General features: G+C 52.1%; 1 protein-coding gene across 4 annotated transcripts in view; it reads right to left on the bottom strand.

Moving 5' to 3' along the window:
* PRX (periaxin) overlaps positions 1-17,987 on the bottom strand; it is a 28,653-nt gene extending 10,666 nt beyond the window's left edge. For 2 of the 4 annotated variants that reach the window (XM_033158654.1, XM_033158655.1), the window contains exon 1: positions 17,900-17,987. In XM_033158654.1, the coding sequence (XP_033014545.1) occupies positions 17,900-17,957 (58 nt within the window). In that variant the 5' untranslated portion in view covers positions 17,958-17,987. Of the gene's footprint in view, positions 1-16,371; positions 16,440-17,899 lie in introns of those variants that run through there. The other 2 variants (XM_033158657.1, XM_033158658.1) reach the window with 1 other exon arrangement.
* Between the last annotated feature and the right edge of the window lie 5,005 nt (positions 17,988-22,992).

Below are 22,992 nucleotides of genomic sequence, written 5' to 3'. Positions count from 1 at the left end.
ATGATACTACCTTGATGGCAGAAAGTGAGGAGGAATTAAAGAACCTTTTAATGAGGGTGAAAGAGGAGAGCGCAAAATATGGTCTGAAGCTCAACATAAAAAAAACTAAGATCATGGCCACTGGTCCCATCACCTCCTGGCAAATAGAAAGGGAAGAAATGGAGGCAGTGAGAGATTTCACTTTCTTGGGTTCCATGATCACTGCAGATGGTGACAGCAGTCACGAAATTAGAAGACGCCTGCTTCTTGGGAGAAAAGCAATGACAAACCTAGACAGCATCTTAAAAAGCAAAGACATCACCTTGCCGACAAAGGTCCATATAGTTAAAGCTATGGTTTTCCCAGTAGTAATGTACGGAAGTGAGAGCTGGACCATCAAGAAGGCTGATCGCCGTAGAATTGATGCTTTTGAATTATGGTGCTGGAGGAGACTCTTGAGAGTCCCATGGACTGCAAGAAGATCAAACCTATCCATTCTCAAAGAAATCAGCCCTGAGTGCTCACTAGAAGGACAGATCCTGAAGTTGAGGCTCCAGTACTTTGGCCACCTCATGAGAAGAGAAGACTCCCTAGAAAAGACCCTGATGTTGGGAAAGATGGAGGGCACAAGGAGAAGGGGACGACAGAGGATGAGATGGTTGGACAGTGTTCTCGAAGCTACTAACATGAGTTTGGCCAAACTGCGAGAGGCAGTGAAGGATAGGCGTGCCTGGCGTGCTCTGGTCCATGGGGTCACGAAGAGTCGGACACGACTGAACGACTGAACAACAACAACAACAACTGAAGATCACAGGATTCACAACATAAAAATACAAAATGATAACACAAAATACATAATAAAACAAATACAAACCAATAACCCAATTCTCACAACACATTTAAAAGGGTATTGGATGGGAGAAGAGGAATGTTTTTGCCTGGTGTCTAAAGGTGTATAATGAAGGCGCCAGACAAACCTCCCTAGGGATAGCATTCCACAGATGGGGAGCCACTGCAAAGAAGGTCCCGTTCTCATGTTGCCACCCTCCAGACCTCTCAAGGAGGTGGCACACGAAGGAGGGCCTCAGAAGATGATCTCAGGGTCTGGGTAGGTTCATATGGAAAGAGTTGGCCCTTGAGGTATTGCGGTCCTGAGCCATTTAAGGCTTCATAGGTCAAAACCAGCATTCTGAATTCAGCTGGGAAACTAAGCCAGCGCAGTTGGACCAGGATCATATGCTCCAGTCTTGTCCCAGTGAGCAGCCTAGCTGCCAAATTCTGCACCAGCTGAAGTTCAGAAACCACTCTACGTATAAGGCATTGCAGTAATCCAACCCAGAGGTTACCAAAGCATAGACAACAGAAGTTAGGCTCTCTCTGTCCAGATGAGGGCACAGCTGGGCCACCCGCTGAAGCCGATGGAAGGCACTCCAGGCCACTGAGGCCACCTGAGCCTCAAGCAACAGCAGAGGATCCAGAAGGACTACCAAGCAGTAGCCTGGCTCTTTTTAAGTTTTTATGGAACCTCCAGGTCCAGAGGCAGTCTATCTAGAGCCCTGGGTCCCTAGGGGTATTTGACCACAGTGAGAACAGGATGCTGGACTAGATGGTGATTGGCCTGGCCCAGCTGCCAGGCTCTTCTGAGGTTTTTATGCCCATCATCCCCATAGGCCTCAGCATCTGGGATGGAGAGGAGAAAGCCACCTCTGGAGAGGGAGGCATGGCCCCCTAGGCTTCCACAGGCGGCCCTCCCCTCCTCTCCCACTGTTCCTTCTTGCTGCCCTCCTTTCCCTGCCCAAGAAGACTTCAGCCGGCACTTGCTCCCTCCCTTGGTGAAATCCCAGGCTGCCATGGAGGGGTGGCATTTCATTCCCACGCCTAGACTCTGAGGACCCACGCCACGCTGTTCCCCAAAAGGTCAAGACGCGATGCCGCACATTCCCAGGCCAGAGGGACAAAGGGACGCAGCGTCTTGGCCAACCCCTCATGGGCATCGCTAGCATTCCTGGAGCCATTCCCAAACACCTCCCCCTCCTCGGCAACTGCCCCCTGGAGCTCTGGCTGGCGTCTCCCTGGAGAAACCCAAGGCAGCAGGAGCCCCAGGGCCAAAAGCAGACTCTGAGCTTCTCCACCCTGGCCTTTTGCCCTGTGCTGTCCAGACACAGGCCGCCACTTCAAATCTCCGTCTCTGAATGCTCTTTAAAGCTGAAGCGCAACCAATGGCAATTTGGGTTTCCCACGGACTGAAGTTTGCTCCGATTCAGCAGTAAAGAGTGGGTTTCCGCAGGGGAAACTCTGGAGCATGAACAAGAACATTCAGACATGGAGATTTAAAAGGCAGACCTAGGCCTGGAAAGTGCAAAGAATTGTTAAGTGTGAGTAAGCCCCCTTGCAAGTCCTCACACTCACAGCCAGAGTATTAAACTCTGTGTGTGTGTGCGTGCGTGTGCGCGTGCGTGCGTGCGTGCTCTGGATTCACATCCCACAATGTGTGCTTCTGGCTGAAGAAGTGGGACTCATAAGCATAAGATAAGAATTTAGGTGGCTTTCAAAGAGAATTAGACAAATTCATGGAGGAAAAGGCAATGGAGGTAAAGGTAAAAAGGTAAAGGACCCCTGGTTGGTTAAGTCCAGACAAAGGCAACTATGGGGTTGCGGCGCTCATCTCCCTTTAAGGCTGAGGGAGCCGGCGTTTGCCCACAGACAGCTTTCTGAGTCATGTAGCAAGCATGACTAAACCGCTTCTGGCACAACGGGACACCGTGACGGAAACCAGACCGCACGGAAATGCCATTTACCTTCCTGCTGCAGCGGTACCTATTAATCTACTTTCACTGGCGTGCTTTTGAAGTACTAGGTTGGCAGGAGCTGGGGCAGAGCAACGGGAGCTCACCCCGTCACTGCGGGGATTCAAACCACTGACCTTCCGATCAGCAAGCCCAAGAGGCTCAGTGGTTGAGACCAGAGCGCCACCCAGGATGGAAATTTTGGGAGGGGAGAGGGCTGCTCTGGTGCTCAGATTCTGCTTGCTGGTTTCCCACAAAAACCCAGCTGGCCACTGTGAGAACAGGATGCTTGACTAGATGGGCCACTGGCCTGATCCAGCAGGCTCTTCTTCTGTTCTGATGTTTCTTTCACTTCTTTCCACTCTCTTGATCGCTTTGGTGGACCTTTTCTGAACCTCTTCCAACTCCACAATATCCCTTTTGAGGTGAGCTGACCAGAACTGTTCAGGTGCAAGCAGCAGCTGTTCTGCCTGGGGCCCCCTGGGGCCACCTCCTTTCCTGCTCTGCTCCCTCCAACCTCTGAATACAAAACGCAGTGGAGAGAGATCTGCTCCCACTCCGAGCCCAAGACAAAGAGGGGCCTGTTCAGGTCTCTCTCTCTCCCACCTCCCTCGGCTGCAGCATCACCAGCCGTGCATCGTGGCGAGAGCGTGGGAGAATGCCAGGCATTCTGTAGGCTCAGCAAAGCCAGAGTTGCAGGCAGCGAGGGGCAATGGGGAGAGCGAGGCAGGCCAGGCCTGGGCCAGGAATGCTGCAAGGCAGCCAGGAGACAGGCCCAGTGTCCCAGGGAGCTCTCCTCCCTGCTCTGGAGCCTGAGCCAACTTGCGGGGTCAGACTAGATGATTCTGAAGGTCCCCTGCAGGAATGCAGAAAAGGCTTCACACAAATGACTGAGGCATTCCAGAAGGCCCACCTCAAATCCAAAGTGAGGGAAGCCCATTCGCACACCTCCTTCAAACCCCACTTGAGGCTATTTCTCAATGGCACTGCACTCCTTCCTTCCTTCCTTCCTTCCTTCCTTATGTGCAAAGCTTGAAGAAGAAGAGTTTGGATTTGATATCCCGCTTTTCACTACCCGAAGGAGTCTCAAAGCGGCTAACATTCTCTTTTCTCTTCCTCCCCCACAACAAACACTCTGTGAGGTGAGTGAGGCTGAGAGACTTCAGAGAAGTGTGACCAGCCCAAGGTCACCCAGCAGCTGCATGTGGAGGAGCGGAGACACGAACCCGGTTCCCCAGATTACGAGTCTGCCGCTCTTAACCACTACACCACACTGGCTCTGAGTCAACCTCTCTGCCAACCTCTCTGAGTCAACCTCTCTGCCATTCCTTCTGTCTCTTCCCCCCACCTCCTTGAGCCCCCCTCTCTGGCCAGCTTCACACATGCAAGCACATCACTTAACTCCCCAATGCTGGCAGAGGAGCACAGGAACCAGCAACTAGAGCCAAGCTGTTTCTGTGAACATGAAACCAGAGCAAAGTTTCTCACGCTCTGGGCCTTTACCCTTTGCCCCAACCTCCAAAAACACCTGAGCAGGCTGGCTTGTACTTTGGGGCCAATTCACAAGGTGTGGGACAGAGGGACATAAGAACGTTATTCTATTTATTCCATTTAAATGCAGCCCTTTGACCACATAAGCAGAGCCTGGTGGACCAGGCCAATGGCCCGTCCAGTTGAGCATCCTATTCTAACAGTGGCTGAGCAGTTGCCTGTGGGAAATCTCCAAGCAGGATCTGAGTGTGAGAGCCACTCTCCCCTCCTGTGGTTTCCAGCAACTGGCATTCAGGGGCATTGCTGCCTCTGGCTGTGGAGCCATTGTGTCTGGCTGCCAGCGATAGTCCTCTCCTGACAATGGCGGCAGCATCTCCTTCCTTGGAGGTTTCTCAGCAGAGGTTGGGTGGCCATCTCTCAGGGATGCTTGAGTTGAGATTCCTGCATTGCAAGAGCGGGTTGGACTAGAGGACCTTTGGGGTCCCTTCCAATTCTACAATTCTATTCCTCCAGGAATTTGCCCAATCCTCTTTTGAGGCCTTCCAGGTTGGAGGCAATCACTGCCTTCTGGGGGAGAGTTTGACAGAGGAAGAAAAAATTCACTGTCTCCACTTTCTCCCTGCCAGGCATAATTTTATAAACTGCTATCATGCCACCTCTTACTTGACATTTCTCTAAATTAAAAAGGCCCAAATGCTGCCTCCTTTTCTCATAGGGGAGACACTCCACCCCCTGGAATGGTTGTGTTAATTTATTACCTACCCCCCCTTCACCCTAAGGTCCCAGAGGTGTCAGGAAAGGCTCAAAGAGTTCGCAGGAGGCCAAGCGAGGGAAGGGGGCTGTGGAGCCAAGAGCCAGCCCCTCCCAAGCACCCCCTTCCTTCTGCCATCCACACAGGGAAGGAAGCCGCCCTGCCTCTGGCCCACCCCCACTCCCCCAGGACGGAGAGAAGCTCCTTCTTGGAATGCACTTCCTCACTCTGTTATTCAGCACATTTCAGAAACAGAAGAAAGAATATGGGGGCAGGCGGCGGGGGGGGGGGGGGAGAGAGAGAATGCAAAAGGCAAAAACAGCAAGATCCACTTGACAATTGAATGGATTCATGGCAGGTGGTGGACTCTCCTTCCCAGGAGGTTTTTAAGCAGAGGTTGGATGGCAAACTGAGTTTGTTCTTGGTATAAGCTTTCGTCTCTAAGGTGCTACTGGACAATTTATTTATTTATTTATTTATATTTTGACTGCAGTAAGCAGAGTTGCACAGAGAACGGTGGATGGAGGGGGTGGAGGAAGGAAGATATTGATGGGGCAAATGAGGAGAGTGACCTCTTGGGGGGGGGAGCTGGGAACCTCGGTCAGAGAACAGCACAGCCCTCACTGCAGGGAGGAGGCGATTATCCAGAAGGGGCAAATGGGGCAGGACCACCCTCGGCACAGGCACCACTCCACCTAAACATTTAGATTCCACCTAAACATTAGGAAGAACTTCCTGAAAGTAAGAGCTGTTCGACAGTGGAATTTGATGCCAAGGAGTGTGGTGGAGTCTCCTTCTTTGGAGGTCTTGAAGCGGAGGCTTGACAGCCATCTGTCAGGAATGCTTTGATGGTGTTTCCTGCTTGGCAGGGGGTTGGACTGGATGGTCCTTGGGGTCTCTTCCAACTCTAGGATTCTATGCCCCTCCATCACAAGTGTGGTGTAGTGGTTAGAGCATTGGACTAGGACCCGGAAGAGAGCATGGTTCAAATCCCCCCCATGGCCATGAAGTTCTCTGTGTGTGCCCTTGGGGCTAATCACTTCCCCCCTCAGCACAGCCTACATTGCAGGGTTGCAGCGGGGAGACAGTGAGAAGCGGGAAGAACTCCGTCCAAGTCACTTTGAGCTCCTTGGAGGAAAAGGTAGGATCTAAGCGCAATGAAGAAACAAACAAGGCCAAAAGGCCACCTGCCCCTGCACTGGCTCACAGACATCCCATATGACTCTCCCCCATTCTCCCCCTGTCATCCCTTTGGGGGGCAAGGACTGCCCCTCTTTTCTAACTCGTGCTGTAAAGCACCACCTGTACTGATGCCTTCTTTCTAATAAATATTATCGATCTAACATTTTTTGATAGTGAGGAAGGCACTCTGCACATCCTCAGAGGAGCTTCATTTCTTGACGTATTTGTAAACTGAGCACATGCCCTGAAAGTGCCTGGCTTAAGGTCTAAACAATGGGCAGCTGCAGGTTGAAGAATCTTAATCTAGCAGCAGAAAAACTGCTGGAGCAACAGGTAAACCAGAGGCATCCCCTGGCCCCAACCTCAGCTGTCACAAGAACCAAAGAAGAGCCTGCTGGATCAGGCCAGTGGCCCACCAAGTCCAGCATCCTGTTCTCACGGGGGCCAGTCAGATACCTCTTAGAAAGGCACAAGCAGGATCCAAGCAACTCTCCCCTCCTGCAGTTCCTAGCGAATGTCAGAAACTCAGATATAAGAGCTAGGTGCCAAATGGCTTCATGGACCAAGGTTGCAGTCGCCAAAATCGAATGTCTGGTTGCCATTTGGGGACAAGACGGCTCTCAAGTCTTATTTTTCAAATGATGGAATGAGTGATTCTCAGTTAAACATCCGGCTAGTTCAAATGACAACCTTGAGCTCAGGTTCAGAACGCTGAGAACTTCAAAGAAGAAAAGTCCCTTGATCCAGAGGCAGTCCGCATGTCCTTTTTTTTAATGGGGACACAGACCATTCACAACGTGAGAATATTCTTCCCAAATGTGAGCAGGGCAGTGGGAGAAGACAAGCAACAACAATTCACTTTAACGTCGTTCACTGCTCCTGCTCAGGCTGCACAGAAAAAGCATTTTGGTGCCTGAAATTCATTCTGGTTGTGCAGATAAAATATAACAGATAGCATTCTACAGGATGGGGTATTAGTGTGTGAAAAGAGTCCAGACCCAATAATCCCCAGGTGGTGATGATGTCAGGTGCCATCCTGACAGCGCCCAGACATCTTCACTTGGTCACAAGTGGCTGATAGCCAGGTGCAAATTGCACCTGGCCTCTGGCTAATTTCAAACACAGTTCCCAGCAACTGAAATTCAGCAGCATTGCCTCCTCCAACTGTGGAGGGCACAGCATAGCCCTTGTATGTAGCAGCCCTTGAGAGCTCCATCCTCTTTTAAAGCTATCCAAGTTGGGGGTCACCACTGTCTCCACGAGGCACTGTGTGAAGGAGGACTTTCTTTTCTCTCTCCTGAATCTGTCCAGCACCCAGCTTCCAATTCTGGGCCTGGAGGAGAATTTGGGGCCCTGGTCTGGATGCCCCATTCTCACAAGCTCCAGGCAAAGCCCCTCCTTCCTGGGGGGAGAGCAGGGATCCCTCTATTTTGCAAGTTAAGAGTGTCACTCTGGTCACCCCAACTTTGGGGCAGGGAAACACAGATCCCGCCTGAAACCCAAGGCTGTCAGTAATCCCTGAGAAATCAGTCTGATAGGAGGAGGCAAAACATAGTTTTGCTCCTTGGCTGCTAGTGACGAACTTTCAGGCACCATTCCAAGGCTGTATTCCTGGAAAGGCCCTCTGAAGCCCCTCCCGTGGGTCAGCGTTGGGGGTGGGAAGCCAGATAACATCTCCTCCAAAGGATTTCCTGCAGCAAATCCTGCTTCAGCAGCCAGATCTCAACCAGGCACCCTGCAAACGCCACAAAGGGGTGGGGTGGGGGGCTGAACTACTCAACAGCCCCACCCTCACAGAAACTACAATTCTCAGGACTCTGCAGGCCAAGACATGAAAGTTCAAGGCTGCTTCCAAGGCCAAAGCAAGAGAGCGTTTCTGCCTAGGAGTTAATCGGAACCTGCCTTGCCTGAAAGGTACAATCTAAAGAGTTCAGGAACATAAGGACGTAAGTACAGCCTCCTGGATGAGGCCAAGGACCCAGAAGAGAGGTTCAAAGGATGTGTGTGTGTGTGTGAGAGAGAGAGAGGGAGAGAGAGGGGGGGGAGAGAGAGAGAGAGAGAATGAATTTCTAAACTGCCCATTTTTCCTTTCAGGTTTCCCAGTCAAGTCAGTAACAGCAGTGCTACTGCAACATGCACATTGCCAAAGAAGATGGCAAGTGAAAAAATCAACAGAAGCTCCCCTGAACCTCCCACACAGCCCCCAGATCCTTGCTAAGGAGAATGGGCCACTTACACTCCATGTTAGCCCCTTCTTGTCTCAGCACCCCTTTTCTCAAGCCCTTCCCTCAAGTCTCCTCCACCTGCCCTGCTGACTGATCCCCTCTGGGCTCCCAGACCCTTTGGGATCTCTTCCAAGGTTACAAAAGAACATTAGAAGAGCCTGCTTGGATCCTGCCTGCACTTGGATCCTGCTTGCAGGTCCCCCACAGGAACCAGCAGCCAGGCTGTATTTAGGGGGCACAGAGCCATGGGGGCACTGCAACTATTATTTAGGATGGGGAGCGAAAGGTGGGCAAGGAGCACCGAATTTTGTTGCTGCACAGGGCGTTGCTGAAATTTGAGACTCCAAGCTCCACCACGACTTCTTCTGTTCTTATGGACCTTGGGGTATTTTGGGGTCCATGTGGACCTCCCAGAGGAACAAGCGGCTCCCCTGACAGAAAGCAACACCTCTCTGCAGCTCCCGTCCAGAGCTCAGTGGTTGCTCAGAAAACGAGGCCAGGAGAGTCAGCGAGGGGGAAAACAAGGCTGTCACAGTCGCAGTCCCTTTGGCTCCAGAACTCCTGATCCAATTAAAGCAGGAAAGAGCAGCTTGCTCTTCTGGTAACAACCTTTAATTGGGAGCAGCTCTCCCGTTCCAGGAGGAGCCACCGCTGCTTGGAACAAGGCCGGTCCCTGGCCCATGTGGGCCGCATCCTGCTGAGCTCAGGGGCAGGAAGGAGTGCTGGAGAGAGAAAGCTATCATCACCATCACCATGGCCCACAATGGTTTCTGGCCAACAACGCAGGGAAGGAAAAAGATGGTCAGCACTCTCACTTTCTCCTCTGCCCCCGGGGGGGGGGGAGCGGGCTGAAACCGACAAGACCTGAGACTGTCCCTCCTCTGGCTCTAGAAGCTCTCCCTCTCAGGGGGCCGGGTAGCCTGCTTTGGGGCTACCCTCATTGCTGTGACACAGTTACCCCAGAACTGCTTGTTAAGGTTTTGGGCCTGGGAATACAATGTCAAGTGTGCCTCTGAGCATGTGCACAAAATGCCTTCTCCCCAGCCCCACTGCCAGCCAGCCACAAGGACACACATCCGAGGTTGTCCATGGCTTTCAGGAAGGGCGGAGCCCCCAAACCTCTTTTCAGCAGATGTGGGGCAGCTGTTTGACGCCATGTCCCAGAAAGGAGATCTGGAGTCACTGGCAAAGTGCCCTAAGCATAAAACCAAAACTTTCCCTACCAGGGGGAGTTTTCTGCTGCTGCTGCAGCAGCAGCAACACTGGCAGCCTCTGAGCCAGAGCTCTTAGCTGGCTTTTCATTTGCCCTGCAGCCTCACCCGTTGCTGGACCACAATGGTGGAGAGAGAGGGCTGAATGTGGGCTTCCCCTTGGGACATCTGGTTGGCCACTGAGAGAACTGTGCAGAGCTAATTTTGCCCCCCTTGCGCCTGATCCAGTTGCCAGGCTCTTCTTGTGCTCTTATGGAACCTCCAGCTCCAGAGGCAGTCTATTTAGATACCAAGGTTCTTAGTGTTTGGTCACCGAGAGAACAGGTGGATGGACTGGATGGACCACTGGCCTCATCCAGGTGTTCCTCATTAGCTCAGGGCAGCTGACCTGGGTGCCAATTACCCCCACTTTATCCTCACAACAACCCGATGAGGTAGGCTAAGGAGAGAAGGAGAGAAATGGGCCTGAAGGGTGAAGTGAATGGCTGAGGAAAGATTTGAACTCTGATCTTGCCAGCCAGAGACCACCACTCTAACCATTAGTGCCAAGTCCTCACTTCCCCTCCCCCCAGGCACAGCCAGATGCCCCCCAAGGCGCACAGGGGCACTGAGAAGGTCTGAAGGCCGGGGGTGGGGTTCTTGCTCCAGGCTTCCTGTCCTGCTAGCTGAGGAAATGAACAGGGTTTCCTTTGAGTCAGGGCTCCGCTGAGGCCTTGCCAGGAACACAGGAAGTCAGAAACGAAAAGAAGGTGGCACTTCTGCAGGCAGCCTCCCACTTCAGCCCGCCTGACCCCAACCAGAAGCTTATTCTTTGGTGATCGCTTGTAGTTGAGTAAGATTGTCTTCCATGAACATGGCCTTGACGGTGTGTCCGGGACTGTGGAGGCCAATTCTGGATCCACACGTCCTTCCACAGTGGGGACATAGGTTTCCGGGTGGGAGTTGATCACGGTGAGGGTTTGCCAAACGTGTCTTCCTCTTAGCACGTTTCTCACTTTCGTCCTGAGTTTGAGTGTCTTCAAAGCTATACTATCATGGAGGAGCCAAAGGATGTTCACAAATTTATCTGGGAAGCCAATTTTCAGAAGGACAGTCCACAGGACATTACGATTTACAGTGTCAAAGGCCTTAGCAGCACCCACACAGCCGCCTGGGGGCTGGGGACAGGAGGACTTGAGGGTGGTCCATCTTCTGGCTCTTCAGACTGGGCAGGGGGCTTTGAGGATCCACTAACCTGGCACAAAAGGTGCACCTTTAGAATTCTGAGTCCAGGGATTTGGATCTGAACACACAAAAATCCCAGCTAACCCAAAAACCTTCATCTCAGTAGTATCATCTCTCTCTGTGTGTGCCTCATTTTGTTGCTGCTGCTGTTCCACAGTGAAGAGACAGAACTCCTTCTGCAAGCCACCCAGAGATCGATCCCGCTGCTTTAGGCTACAAATGGAAGAAATGGAACCTCGCAGGGCTGTTGTGAGGATAAGAATGGGATTGGCTGGGAGGACCCTTGAACGCATTGGAGGAATGCAGGGCTTAAAGGGGGGAAAGTAGCTTAATGAAGAAGAAGCAGTAGCACAATTCACATTACCTTTGGCCTGGCTTACCAGGTGGAGCGGAGGAAAGGGCTAGGGGTGGCTCCTAGCCACAGTCACAAGCAGCAAGGCTTCCGCATCCCAGTAGGAGGGGGAACCGGTCTTGTGTTCGGATCCTGCTTGTGGTCTCCTCATAACAGGCATCTCATGAGCCACTGTGAGAACAGGATGCTGGACTAATCCCCCCCCCCTTTTTGGCCTGATCTAGGAGGAACTTCTTAGGCTCTTGTGGGACCTCCAGGCCCAAAGGCAGTCTAGCAAAGGCCTCCCCACCGTGGCGGCAGCAGACTTGACTTGGAGGAGGAGCTGTGCTCTGCTGCTCCAGCGTGGAGGAGAGAGGACTGTGCAGGTCAGCGAGGTTGAACCCAGGTCTGGACAGAGGGCAGGAGGAGGACAACACTCCCCGTCCTCTGCCCCCCTCCAAGGCAATTTGGGGAGAAGGGGAAACAGCAGCTCACAGCCCAGGAAATCCTGCTCAAACCCAAACGTCCCGTTAGCAGGGAGAGTTTGCTTCCATCAGAAACAGGAAATTGGCTTAGGAGGAATTGTGCCTCAGAAAAACCTCAGAAAACGGAACCCTACTGGCCAGGCGGATCCACCCAGCCCTGACATGCTTTCAGAAAAGCTGGCCAGCCAGGAGGGCCAAAGCCCCGTCCATTCACTGCAGCTGGCATTCAAGGGTAGGCTGCCTTTGTGCCAGGAGGTTCCACTTGGCCATCATGACCATGAGCCACCGACAGACCTCTCTTCCTATGTGGCTTTGTCTAACCCCCTTTTTAAACCACCCCTTCTGTGGCTCTTGCTGCAGGCAGTTCCACAGATCAGGCATGCATTATGTGAAGAAGTTTGGTTGGCATCTGTCTGTCTCAGGAGATAATGGAGTGCGCCTTTGTGGGTGAGGTCACACTTTCCTGTCCCGTCCATTTCCTTGCAGGTGTCAGAACTCCGTAGGGCCCTTGTCTGCCCACCAACTTACACACTGCCCCAACCACTCGCAGGGAGCAGGTGAGGGACCGCGCTGCCCTGGGATGTGTGTGGAAGGCAGACTTTCCTGGCAACTAGAGCAGAGCTGGGACTAAAAGGAAGGAGAAGAGGAAGGGGGATGTCCCACCTGCCAGCCATTCCTTGGGCTTTTCTGCCATTTTCCTCTCTGCTTTGCATACAAAGAACATAAGAAAGATCAGGCCCAGAGGGCTCGTCTAGTCCAGCATCTGGTTCACACAACAGCCAAATACCCCTAAGAACCCAGGAATTGAGATAGACTGCTTCTGGAGCTGGAGGCTTGGCTGCTGGATCAGACCCAAGAGAGCCTATCCAGCCCAGCATCTTCTCCTCACAGAGCCTGACCGGATGCCCATTATGGGGAAATGGCAAGCCGGACCTGAGACCAAAAGCAACTCTCCCCTCTGTAGTTTCCAGTACATGGTGTTCAGAAGCATTGCTGCCTCCGACTGTGGAGGGAGAGCATGGCCACCCTGGCTAGTCAATAGCCCTCTCCTCCTCCTCCTCCTCCATAAATTTGTCCCGTCTTCTCTTAAAGCCATGCAGGTTCGTGGCCATCCCTGCCTCCTGCAGGAGGGAGTTCCACAGTTTAACTCTGCGCTGAGGTCAGACAAGGGCACAGGCACAGAGCTCCTTCTCCTTTGTTGTCCCATCAACTCACAGCCAGGATGCTAAATGCTGGTGGGGCCGGGAAAGGAGGAGACCGGGGCTGGGGAGGGGGGCTCTCCTTCCTTACTGTATGCAGAGGAAATGCTCTGCAGCTCCTAGTTTCCAAGAAAATCCCAAAACACAGACTTAGAAAGACAGAGAGGAACTCCAGATGAAGCAAAGCAGAGCAGAAAACAGCAGCGATTTGGAGAAGGGTCACAGAGCGGGGGGGGGGGGCACTGCTTTCCACGCAGAAGGCGCTCCACCCCCAGCACCCAGGTCGGACCTGAGTTTGAAACCCTGGTGCGTTGCTGCCAGCTAGTTTGGATAACAGTGGACTAAATGGACCAAGGCTCCTTCTAATGATGGTGTGGAAAAGAGCTTCACTTTCCATCTTTTAATTTTCATCTGCTCTCTGTTTTTATGCATATCATAAAATGAATTCTTAAAAAGTTTACCAAAAAAGAAAAGGTGAGCCAAGCCGGTACCGTGCCAGGGAAGTCCCAATTCCTGTGACCCCCACGGAGGCTGCACTCCCTGGTCCACATGCAACCCCCCCCCCAAACGCAGGCCTCTTCTGCAAGGCCTCCATATGGGGATATGGGCCTGGCCTGCCTGGGACCACCCTGGCAGATCCCGACCCCTGTATTTGTGGGTTGGCACAGGCGCTGAAACGTGCAGGAGGAGAGGTCCCTGGGCAGCCAGTCCCCCTCCCTGCCCCCCGCCTTGGCCCAGGAGGCCTGTCAAGCCAGAAGGAAGATGGCTTCCCCACAAGCCGCGATGCTGGCAGGAGCAGAAGGCTTAGCTGAACCCCAGGGGGCTGAGCCTGCAGCCGCCCAAACCCAGCCCAGTCTCCTAGGGTGCACAGGCATGCACTGGGAATCTTGGAATGGTGGTGCTGGAAGTGACTCAAAGGGTCATCCAGAGTCCACCCCCAGCCCCTGCCCAAAATCTCAAGGAACAGCTGCCAGTCAGAGTAGCCAATACTGAGTCTGGCTCAGGATAAGTCCCCAGACCAGAGCAAGGGCTGCCTGCTCTCCCTTCCTTCCAAGATTTCCCTGGGACAGAATCACCCGGACGGCTGCGGGAAGCAGCAACCTCAAATGGCCACAAATTAACACAACCTCCACATCCCAACAAACTTTGAATCACCCTGATGGAGGACCTGTGTTGCAAAAGGGGCAGGGAGAGGGAGACCAACTCAGTGGGGTGGGTATTGGAGGGGCCATATTGCAGCGCTTCTGTCTGTCTCCCCAGGGTCATAGCCAGAGAGAAGCACTGGGTGAGGGGTCCTCAGCCCCCTGGCACCTGTGCCATGGGGGTACAAAATCTCCGAAATCCAGCATCGCCTGATCTCTGCGTGTGCAGCTTTCTCCCAATTGAAGTGCAGAGTCTTTGATGACCAGGACATTCGCAGGGAAACCAAAATGCTTGTTTACAAAGCTATTGTACTACCAACCTTACTGTAAGCTTGTGAAACATGGACCACTTATAAACGCCATATCCAACTCTTCAAAAGATTCCATCAACAGTGACTCCGAAAAATTCTACACATCACTTGGGAAGACAGGCGAACTAGTGCCAGTGTACTGGAAGAAGCAAACATCACCAGTGTCAAAGCAAGGATTCTTCAACATCAACTTTGTTGGACTGGTCATGTTGTGCGGACGCCTGATGATCGTCTTCCAAAACAACTACTCTATTCCGAACTTTAAAATGGTAAGCAATGCTGGTAGTCAACAAAAGAGGTTTAAAGACTGTCTCAAGGCAAATCTTAAAAAATATATAGGATAAACACCAACAACTGGGAAACACTGGCCTGCGAGCGCTGCAGTTGGAGAACAGCCTTGACCAAAGGTGTCCTGGGCTTGGAAGACACTCGAACTCAGGACGCGAGGGAGAAACGTGCTAAGAGGAAGGCACGCTTGGCAAACCCTCACCGTGATCAACTCCCGCCCGGAAACCAATGTCCCCACTGTGGAAGGACGTGTGGATCCAGAATTGGCCTCCACAGTCACTTACGGACTCATTGTTAAAACCGTGTTCATGGAAGACAATCTTACTTGGCTACGAGGGATCGCCAAAGAAGAAGAAGAAAGAATCTCAAGGCTAGATTACTGCAATGCGCTCTACATGGGGCTGCCCTGGGGACTGGTTCAGAAGCTCCCGGTGCAGAATGCTGCAGCCAGATTGCTGACGGGAGCCTCTGGGCAAGGACATTGTTAAAACAGCTGCACTGGCTCCCCATCTCCTACTGAGCCAAGTTCATAGTCCTCCTATTAAGTTACGAAGCCCTGAACAATTTAGGCCTAGGATACCTCAGGGATCAATCCTGGCTGCATCACTGAGATCATCTGCAGCAGCGTCATTGGTCATTCCCCGAGTTGGTGAGGCGCATCTGACCACAACGAAAAACTGAGCCTTTCAGCCCAATCCTGTGGAACACTCTGCCACTAGAGATTCAGAAGGCACCTTCGTCTGGATTTTTTAAACAGCCTCGGTCCTGTATACCTGAAGGAGCGTCTCCACCCCCATCATTCAGCCCGGACACTGAGATCCAGCGCCGAGGGCCTTCTGGCGGTTCCCTCACTGCGAGAAGCAAAACTACAGGGAACCAGGCAGAGGGCCTTCTCGGTAGTGGAGCCCGCCCTGTGGAACGCCCTCCCATCAGAGGTCAAGGGAATAAACTACCTGACATTCAGAAAATACCTGAAGGCAGCCCTGTTTAGGGAAGTTTTTAAACTGTGATATTTTAAATGTATGGAAGCAGCCAAGAGTGGCTGGGGAGACCCAGCCAGATGGGCGGGGTACAAATAAATTATTATTATTATTATTATTATTATTATTATTATTATTATTATTATTACTACTATTATTACTACTGAAAACATTTCTATCTCACCAGGCAAAGAGGAACACAGTTTGCCACAATAACTAGCTGATCTCTGATTATAACATGTTTATATGGCTTTCTGTACAAAGAGAGCAGCTGCTGCTTTAGAGAAGACCGCCGCCCGCCCCCGCCCCCCATCGTTGGGCATACAAGCAGGCACTGCCTGAAAACAATCTTGTGCAAGACCAGTGGGGGGGGGGACACACACGGAGCACTGCCCCCCAAGTGGTGACAGACCTCCTGCTCAGAGGCTGCTAAGTCCCGGCCTGGGGGGGGGGGGCGCGCGAAAAGTGTCCCTGCAGCTTGGGATGATTTAGTGAGGGGAGAGCGGAATAAGAAGGGGTTTGAAAGGGGCAAAGCAGGCTCAACACCCAGGATGCCCCCACCAAGACAGTGGTTTCCGAGGGGGTGGGATGTTAGGAACAGCAGGTCCCCCCCCCCATCGCAGCCCCCATCCGGGCCGCCCTCGACGACCAGCCAGGCTCCTGGGGCTGCCGGTTCGAATTCCGCGCCGGGACTGAGCCTGGAGGAAGCGGGGGCTCCGGGGCACCCGCTTGGCGGAGAGGCTCCCCTCAGAGAGCGACGGCGCGGCTGCTGCTGCTGCTGCTTACCCGGTCCGGCTCCGGCTCTGGCTCCCGCTCCGGCGCTGCGCTCGCCTGGGCCGGTCTGGGCGGGCGCGGCCGGGGCGCGGGGCCGGGGCGCTGCCGGGCAGCAGGAAGGGGGCGGCTCCGGCCGGCCCTCCAGCCCGTGGGCGCCCAGCTGGGCCCGGGCCGGGCGGGAGGAGGGTCAAGGCAGTCCCGGCCCCGCCCAGGGAGGGGCCGCCGCCGCGCAGGAAGCCGCCCCCGATAGCGCGGCCAGGCGGAGCGGCCGTCGCGGCGCTCTGCACGTGCTCAGAGGCGCCCTCTCCACGCGCAGGCGAGGATTGGAGGCTCCAGAGGCAGGAAAGAGGCAGCCTGCAAAAGGAACGACGGGCCGGGTCCCGGTTGCTTTTTGAAGGCGTTTTGCCCCCACCCACACTGGAGAATCAAGAGGGGCGCGCGACACCTCCTAGCCTAGCGCCCCTCCCCCAGAGTGGGCTACTTCTCAGGCTTGGAAGGTCCCGTGCGGTCGAGGGGTGCCTGAGCATGTGCAGAGAGCCCGCACCACAGCGGGGGCCACTGGGCTTGATGCCAATCCCCTTCCAACAGTCATTTGGGGCTTCGCTCTGCCGCAGGATTCCATCCCCTCGCCCTTAAGGGTGCCCCACCCCCGCCCCCTCCTGCGCCCCCTCCTCCCCCACAGGTCGCTTCTCAAGCCCTGGAAGCAGAAGGGGGTTGGTACCCCATTTGGCATGGCGACTGGAAAACCGGGAAGTGCCTTATGCCATGGCACAGCAGCTGTCCAGAAGATCAGGCTGGGGTGGGAGGGAAATCTCTCCAGCCAGCCCCACCTTAGGAACCAGTCAGGCGCCCTGCCCTTGGGGTCACCCTTTCCTGAGATCAGGAAGGAGGGTTGTTTCCAGCAGATTTTCCTCCCCACTCCTCTCCACTTTTGCAGGGGGGGGGGGGATGCAGACACATCACCCCCACCCCCACACCTGACAAGGAAGCTAAAGAGAAGAGTTGTTATTTTCCAGAGAATAGTAATCAGCCAGTCCTAAGTAGACATAGCACATAAGAAAAGAGGGACAGGGAGGGAGAAGGAAAAATGGAAAGTCTTGAAAGTTAGAGTTCTTATTAGAACAGGCTGAGATGGAAATGGTTTATGCAGCCTAATCTGTTTTAGCTGCTTTTAATTCTGAATTTTAAATTGCTGTAACCCACCCTGAGAGCCACTGGTGAAGGGCTGGTAATAAATGTAATAAATAATAATAATAATTATTATTATTATTATTATTATTTCAGCCCCCCCCCATGTACATTTCCTACAACAGCCACTTTGCAGGCTCCAAAAACTGCCAGCTCCTTTGTGGGTCAAGACACATTCTTCATATAAGTTGAATAGGAGACACCAAAATCTGCCCCACCCAACACACAGAGAGAACCCCTCACCTTCCTTTCAGGCCAGCCTGAAGGAGGCATTCAGGGGCAGCAGGTAGGGGCAACTCCAGGGGAGCAGCCCCAAACTTTTCTTACCTCCCCCCCCCCAATTCCACCTTACCATAACTGGCTGCTGGGGACCAGGAGACCCCAAACACCCGGGCAAAGCACTCGCACATCTCTGCCCTGCTCTCCAGATCCCCAAGCTTCGTCCCACAGAGAGGCACCCACAGCTCTGGGGCAGGGGTTAATGCCGTGCCGAGCTGCCAAGCACAGTGAAATGCTGCCCAGCCCAGCCCCCCCCCCCCCCAACACACACTGAAGCATGAAAAGGGAGCCGGCCAGCAGGATTAGCGCAAGGCCACCATCAGCAGTTTGGGCAGCCTCTGAAAAGCATCCCTACATTGTTGGACTCAGTGGACACCCGGCACAGACAAAAGGGAGCCCCCCCCATGTCCTGCCTGCCCCTGGACGGGCCGCTCGGATGGGAGGGCAGTGAGCCAGAGGAAGCCATCCGAGCGCCGGCCTCTTTGTCCCCTGCGAAGTCCAGCAGTTTTAGACCTCCCGGAGACCCAGACTCATGGGCCACCCAGTGGTACAACAGTCCAGCCCCGGAGGTTTGGGAGATTTAGTTATTTGAGTTAGAAATGTATACAGCGCTTGACTGTAAGAAGAAACCTCATAGAGCTTTGTGAAGAGACAAGAACATAAGGAGAACCTGCTGGGTGATGGCTCTCCTTCCATGGAGGTTCTTAAGCAAATATTGGACGGTCACCTGTTGTGGATGCTTTAGTTGAGATTCATGCATTGCAGGGGGTTGGACTAGATGACCCTCGGGACGTCTTCCAATTCTACAATTCCATGATTCTGTGGATCAGGCCAATGTTCTCAGCACCCTGTTCTCACAGTGGCCAACCAGATACCCCCAATGGAGGAGTGTGCCTTTGGGGGTGAAGTCAAACCACGGGAGAGTTACGGCGCCTGCTGTGGCTGTAGAGACGGATAGGGGAGAGGTGTTTTGTTGCAGCTGGGGCAGAGGAAGTCCAGTTGTGTTGCTGCAGATGCGCCAGGGTGTTTCTTCTCTCTGCGCTCCCCCCAGCAGTCATTCCTCCTCTGGCCACTGCTGGGGATACATGACCTGATTACTCCATGAATTTTTCTAAAAGCGAATTAACTTTTAATACTTTAAAAATTCAAAGATCATAAACATGCATCAGAAACTGAACTTTTGGTATTCAGTAAAGGAGAGAGTCAGTGTGGTGTTTAAAAAATGTAGTATAAACAGCAACAATTGGGAAACACTGGCCTGCGAGCGCTCCATTTGGAGAACAGCCTTTACCAAAGGTGTCATGGGCTTTGAAGACACTTTAACTCAGGACACATGGGAGAAACATGCTAAGAGGACGGCGCGCTTAGCAAACCCTCACTGGGATCAACTCCTCATTCATTCAGAATTGGCCTCCATACTTACTTAAAGGTAAAGGTACCCGTGACCATTAGGTCCAGTCACGGATGACTTTGAGGTTGCGGCGCTCATCTTGCTCTATGGGCCAAGGGAGCCGGCGTTGTGTCCACAGACAGCCTCTGGGTCATGTGGCCCGGATGACTAAGCCGCCTCTGGAGAAACCAGAGCAGCACACAGAAACGCCGTTTACCTTCCCGCCGGAGCGGTACCTATTTATCTACTTGCACTTTGATGTGCTTTCACACTGCTAGGTTGGCAGGAGCAGGGACCGAGCAATGGGAGCTCACCCCGTTGCGGGGATTTGAACCACCGACCTTCTGATCGGCAAGCCCTACCTCAGCCCGGGGGCCAGATGCAGCCCAATCGCCTTCTAAATCCAGCCCGGGAATCAGAGTGTTTTTATATGAGTAGAATGTGTCCTTTTATTTAAAATGCATCTCTGGGTTATTTGTTGAGCATAGGAATTTGTTCATATTTTTTTCAAAATATAGTGCCCCCCCCACAAGGTCTGAGGGACAGTGGACTAGCCCCCTGCTGAAAATGTTTGCTGACCCCTGGTTTAGACCATAGTCACTTACGGACTCATTATTAAAACCGTGCTTATGGAAGACAATCTTACTTGGCTATGAGGGATCGCCAAAGAAGAAGAAGAAGAAGAGTATGTCAAATGAGGACCTGGGAGACCTGGGTTCGAACCCCCACTCAGCCATGAAGCTCACTGGGTGACCTTGGGCCAGTTGCTTACTCTTAGCCTGACCTACCTTGCAGGGGTGTCATGAGGGAAAAATAATGTATGCTGTCTTGTGCTCCTTGGAGGAAAGGTGGGATAGAAATGCAACAAATTCATTCATTCATTCATTGAGGAGAAGGCTGCAATGATGCTCCACTACAAGTTGCTGGCAATCACAGGTGGGCAGGATCCTGCTTGTGGGCTTTTCCCCATTGGGGCATCTGGTTGTGAGAAGAGGATGGTGGACTCAAGGGGCCTCTGGCCTGATCCAGCAGCCTCTTTTTCTGTTCTTGTGTAGCATTTTGCAATCCATCTCAATCGCCAGACATGGACATTGTCAGAACTATGGACTAGCCATAGTGCAAGATTTGACTATTTGGAAAGAGGGGTGGCCACTTTATGCTAGTGGCAGAATCTCAGAATGGTAGAGTTGGAAGGGACCCCAAGGGTCATCTAGGCCTTGCAATGCAGGGATTGCAGCTAGTCATAGAATCATAGAGTGGGAAGATACCACAAGTGCCATCCAGTCCAACCCCCTGCCAAGCAGGAAACACCATCAAAGGATTCCTGACAGATGGCTGTCAAGACTCTGCTTAAAGACCTCCAAAGAAGGAGACTCCACCACACTCCTTGGCAGCAAATTCCACTGTCCAACAGCTCTTACTGTCAGGAAGTTCTTCCTCATGTTTAGGTGGAATCTTCTGTCTTGTAGTTTGAATCCATTGCCCCGTGTCCGCTTCTCTGGAGCAGCAGAAAACAACCTTTCACCCTCCTCTATATGACATCCTTTTATATATTTGAACCTTCTCTTCTCCAGGCTAAACATACCCAGCTCCCTAAGCCGTTCCTCATAAGGCATTGTTTCCAGGCCTTTGACCATTTTGGTTGCCCTCTTCTGGACACGTTCCAGCTTGTCAGTATCCTTCTTGAACTGTGGTGCCCAGAACTGGACACAGTATTCCAGGTGAGGTCTGACCAGAGCAGAATATAGTGGTACTATTACTTCCCTTGATCTAGACGCTATACTCCTATTGATGCAGCCCAGAATTGCATTGGCTTTTTTAGCTGCGGCATCACACTGTTGACTCATGTCAAGTTTGTGGTCTACCAAGACTCCTAGATCCTTTTCACATGTACTGCTCTCAAGCCAGGTGTCACCCATCCTGTATTTGTGCCTTTTGCCCAAGTGTAGTACTTTACATTTCTCCTTGTTAAAATTCATCTTGTTTGCTTTGGCCCAGTTGTCTAATCTGATACGGTCATTTTGAAGTGTGATTAGCCACCCATCCCAATTTGGTGTCATCTGCAAACTTGATCAGGATGCCCTCAAGCCCATCATCCAAGTCATTGATGAAGATGTTGAATAAGACTGGGCCCAAGACAGAACCCTGTGGCACCCCACTAGTCACATCTCTCCAGGATGAAGAGGAGCCATTGATGAGCACCCTTTGGGTTCGGTCAGTCAGCCAGTTACAAATCCACTGAATGGTAGTATTGTCTAGCCCACATTTTACCAGCTTCTTTACAAGAATATCATGGGGCACCTTGCAAAGGCCTTGCTGAAATCAAGATAGGCTATATCCACAGCATTCCCTTCATCTACCAGGCTTGTAATTCTGTCAAAAAATGAGATCAGGTTAGTCTGACATGACTTATTTTTCAGAAACCCATGCTGACTTTTAGTTATCACAGCATTCCTTTCTAGTTGCTCACAGATCGTCTGCTCTAGAATCTTTCCTGGTATTGATGTCAGGCTGACTGGGCGGTAATTGTTTGGGTACTCTCTTTCCCCCTTTTTGAAAATAGGGACAACATTTGCCCTCCTCCAGTCTGCTGGCACTTCGCCTGTTCTCCAGGAATTCTCAAAGATTACTGCCAGTGGTTCTGAAATCATCTCTGCCAGTTCTTTTAATACTCTTGGATGTAGTTCATCTGGCCCTGGAGACTTGAATACATCTAAATTAGCCAAGTATTCCTTTACTACCTCCTTACTTATTCTGGGCTGTGTTTCCCCTGCTGAATCATCTGCTCCATATTCTTCAGGTCGGGCATTGTTTTCTTTCTTGGAGAAGACTGAGGCAAAGAAGGCATTGAGGAGTTCTGCCCTTTCTCTGTCCCCTGTTCGCATTTCACCATCTTCTCCTCTAAGTGACCCCACTGTTTCCTTGTTCTTCCTTTTGCTGTGGACATACCCATAAAAGCCCTTTTGTTGCTTTTAACCTCTCTAGCAAGCCTGAGTTCATTCTGTGCTTTAGCTTTTCTGACTTTGTCTCTACACGTGCTGGCTATTTGTTTGAATTCCTCTCTGGTGGTTTCCCCCTTTTTCCATTTTTTGTACATATCCCTTTTAAATCTTAACTCAATTAAAAGCTCTTTAGATAGCCACCCTGGCTTCTTTAGGCACCTTCCATGTTTCTGTCTCACTGGTATTGCCTGAAGTTGTGCTTTTAATATCTCCCTTTTAACAAGCTCCCAACCATCATGAACTCCCTTCCCTTTTAGTATTTCTGTCCATGGGATTTCACCCAGCATTTCCCTAAGTTTTCTGAAGTCGGCTTTCTTAAAGTCTAGAATTTGAGTCTTAGTATGCTTGGTTGCTCCTTTCCGCTGTATAATAAACTCCAGTAGAGCATGGTCACTCCCACCTAATGATCCTGCCACTTCTACCCCACTTACCAAGTCATCACTATTGGTTAGGACCAGATCTAAAATGGCTGATCCTCTTGTTGCTTCTCCCACTTTCTGGACAATGAAATTGTCTGCAAGGCCAGTGAGGAATCTGTTCGACCTTATGCTCTTGGCTGAGTTTGACATCCAACAAATATCAGGGTAGTTGAAATCCCCCATTACTATCATCTCACTTCCTTTTGAATGCTTGGCCATCAGTTCCAGGAAGGCATCATCTGTGTCCTCGGTTTGGCTTGGGGGTCTATAGTAAACTCCCACAATGAGATCACTGTTATTTTTCTCTCCCTTAATTTTGACCCAGATACTCTCAACTTGGCTTTGGAGTTTCAAA

Source organism: Lacerta agilis, chromosome 8, assembly GCF_009819535.1.
Source record: "Lacerta agilis isolate rLacAgi1 chromosome 8, rLacAgi1.pri, whole genome shotgun sequence".
Lineage (NCBI taxonomy): Eukaryota > Metazoa > Chordata > Lepidosauria > Squamata > Lacertidae > Lacerta > Lacerta agilis.
The sequence above is the reverse complement of the archived record's forward strand: the minus strand, read 5'-3'. Positions and strand labels throughout refer to the sequence as shown.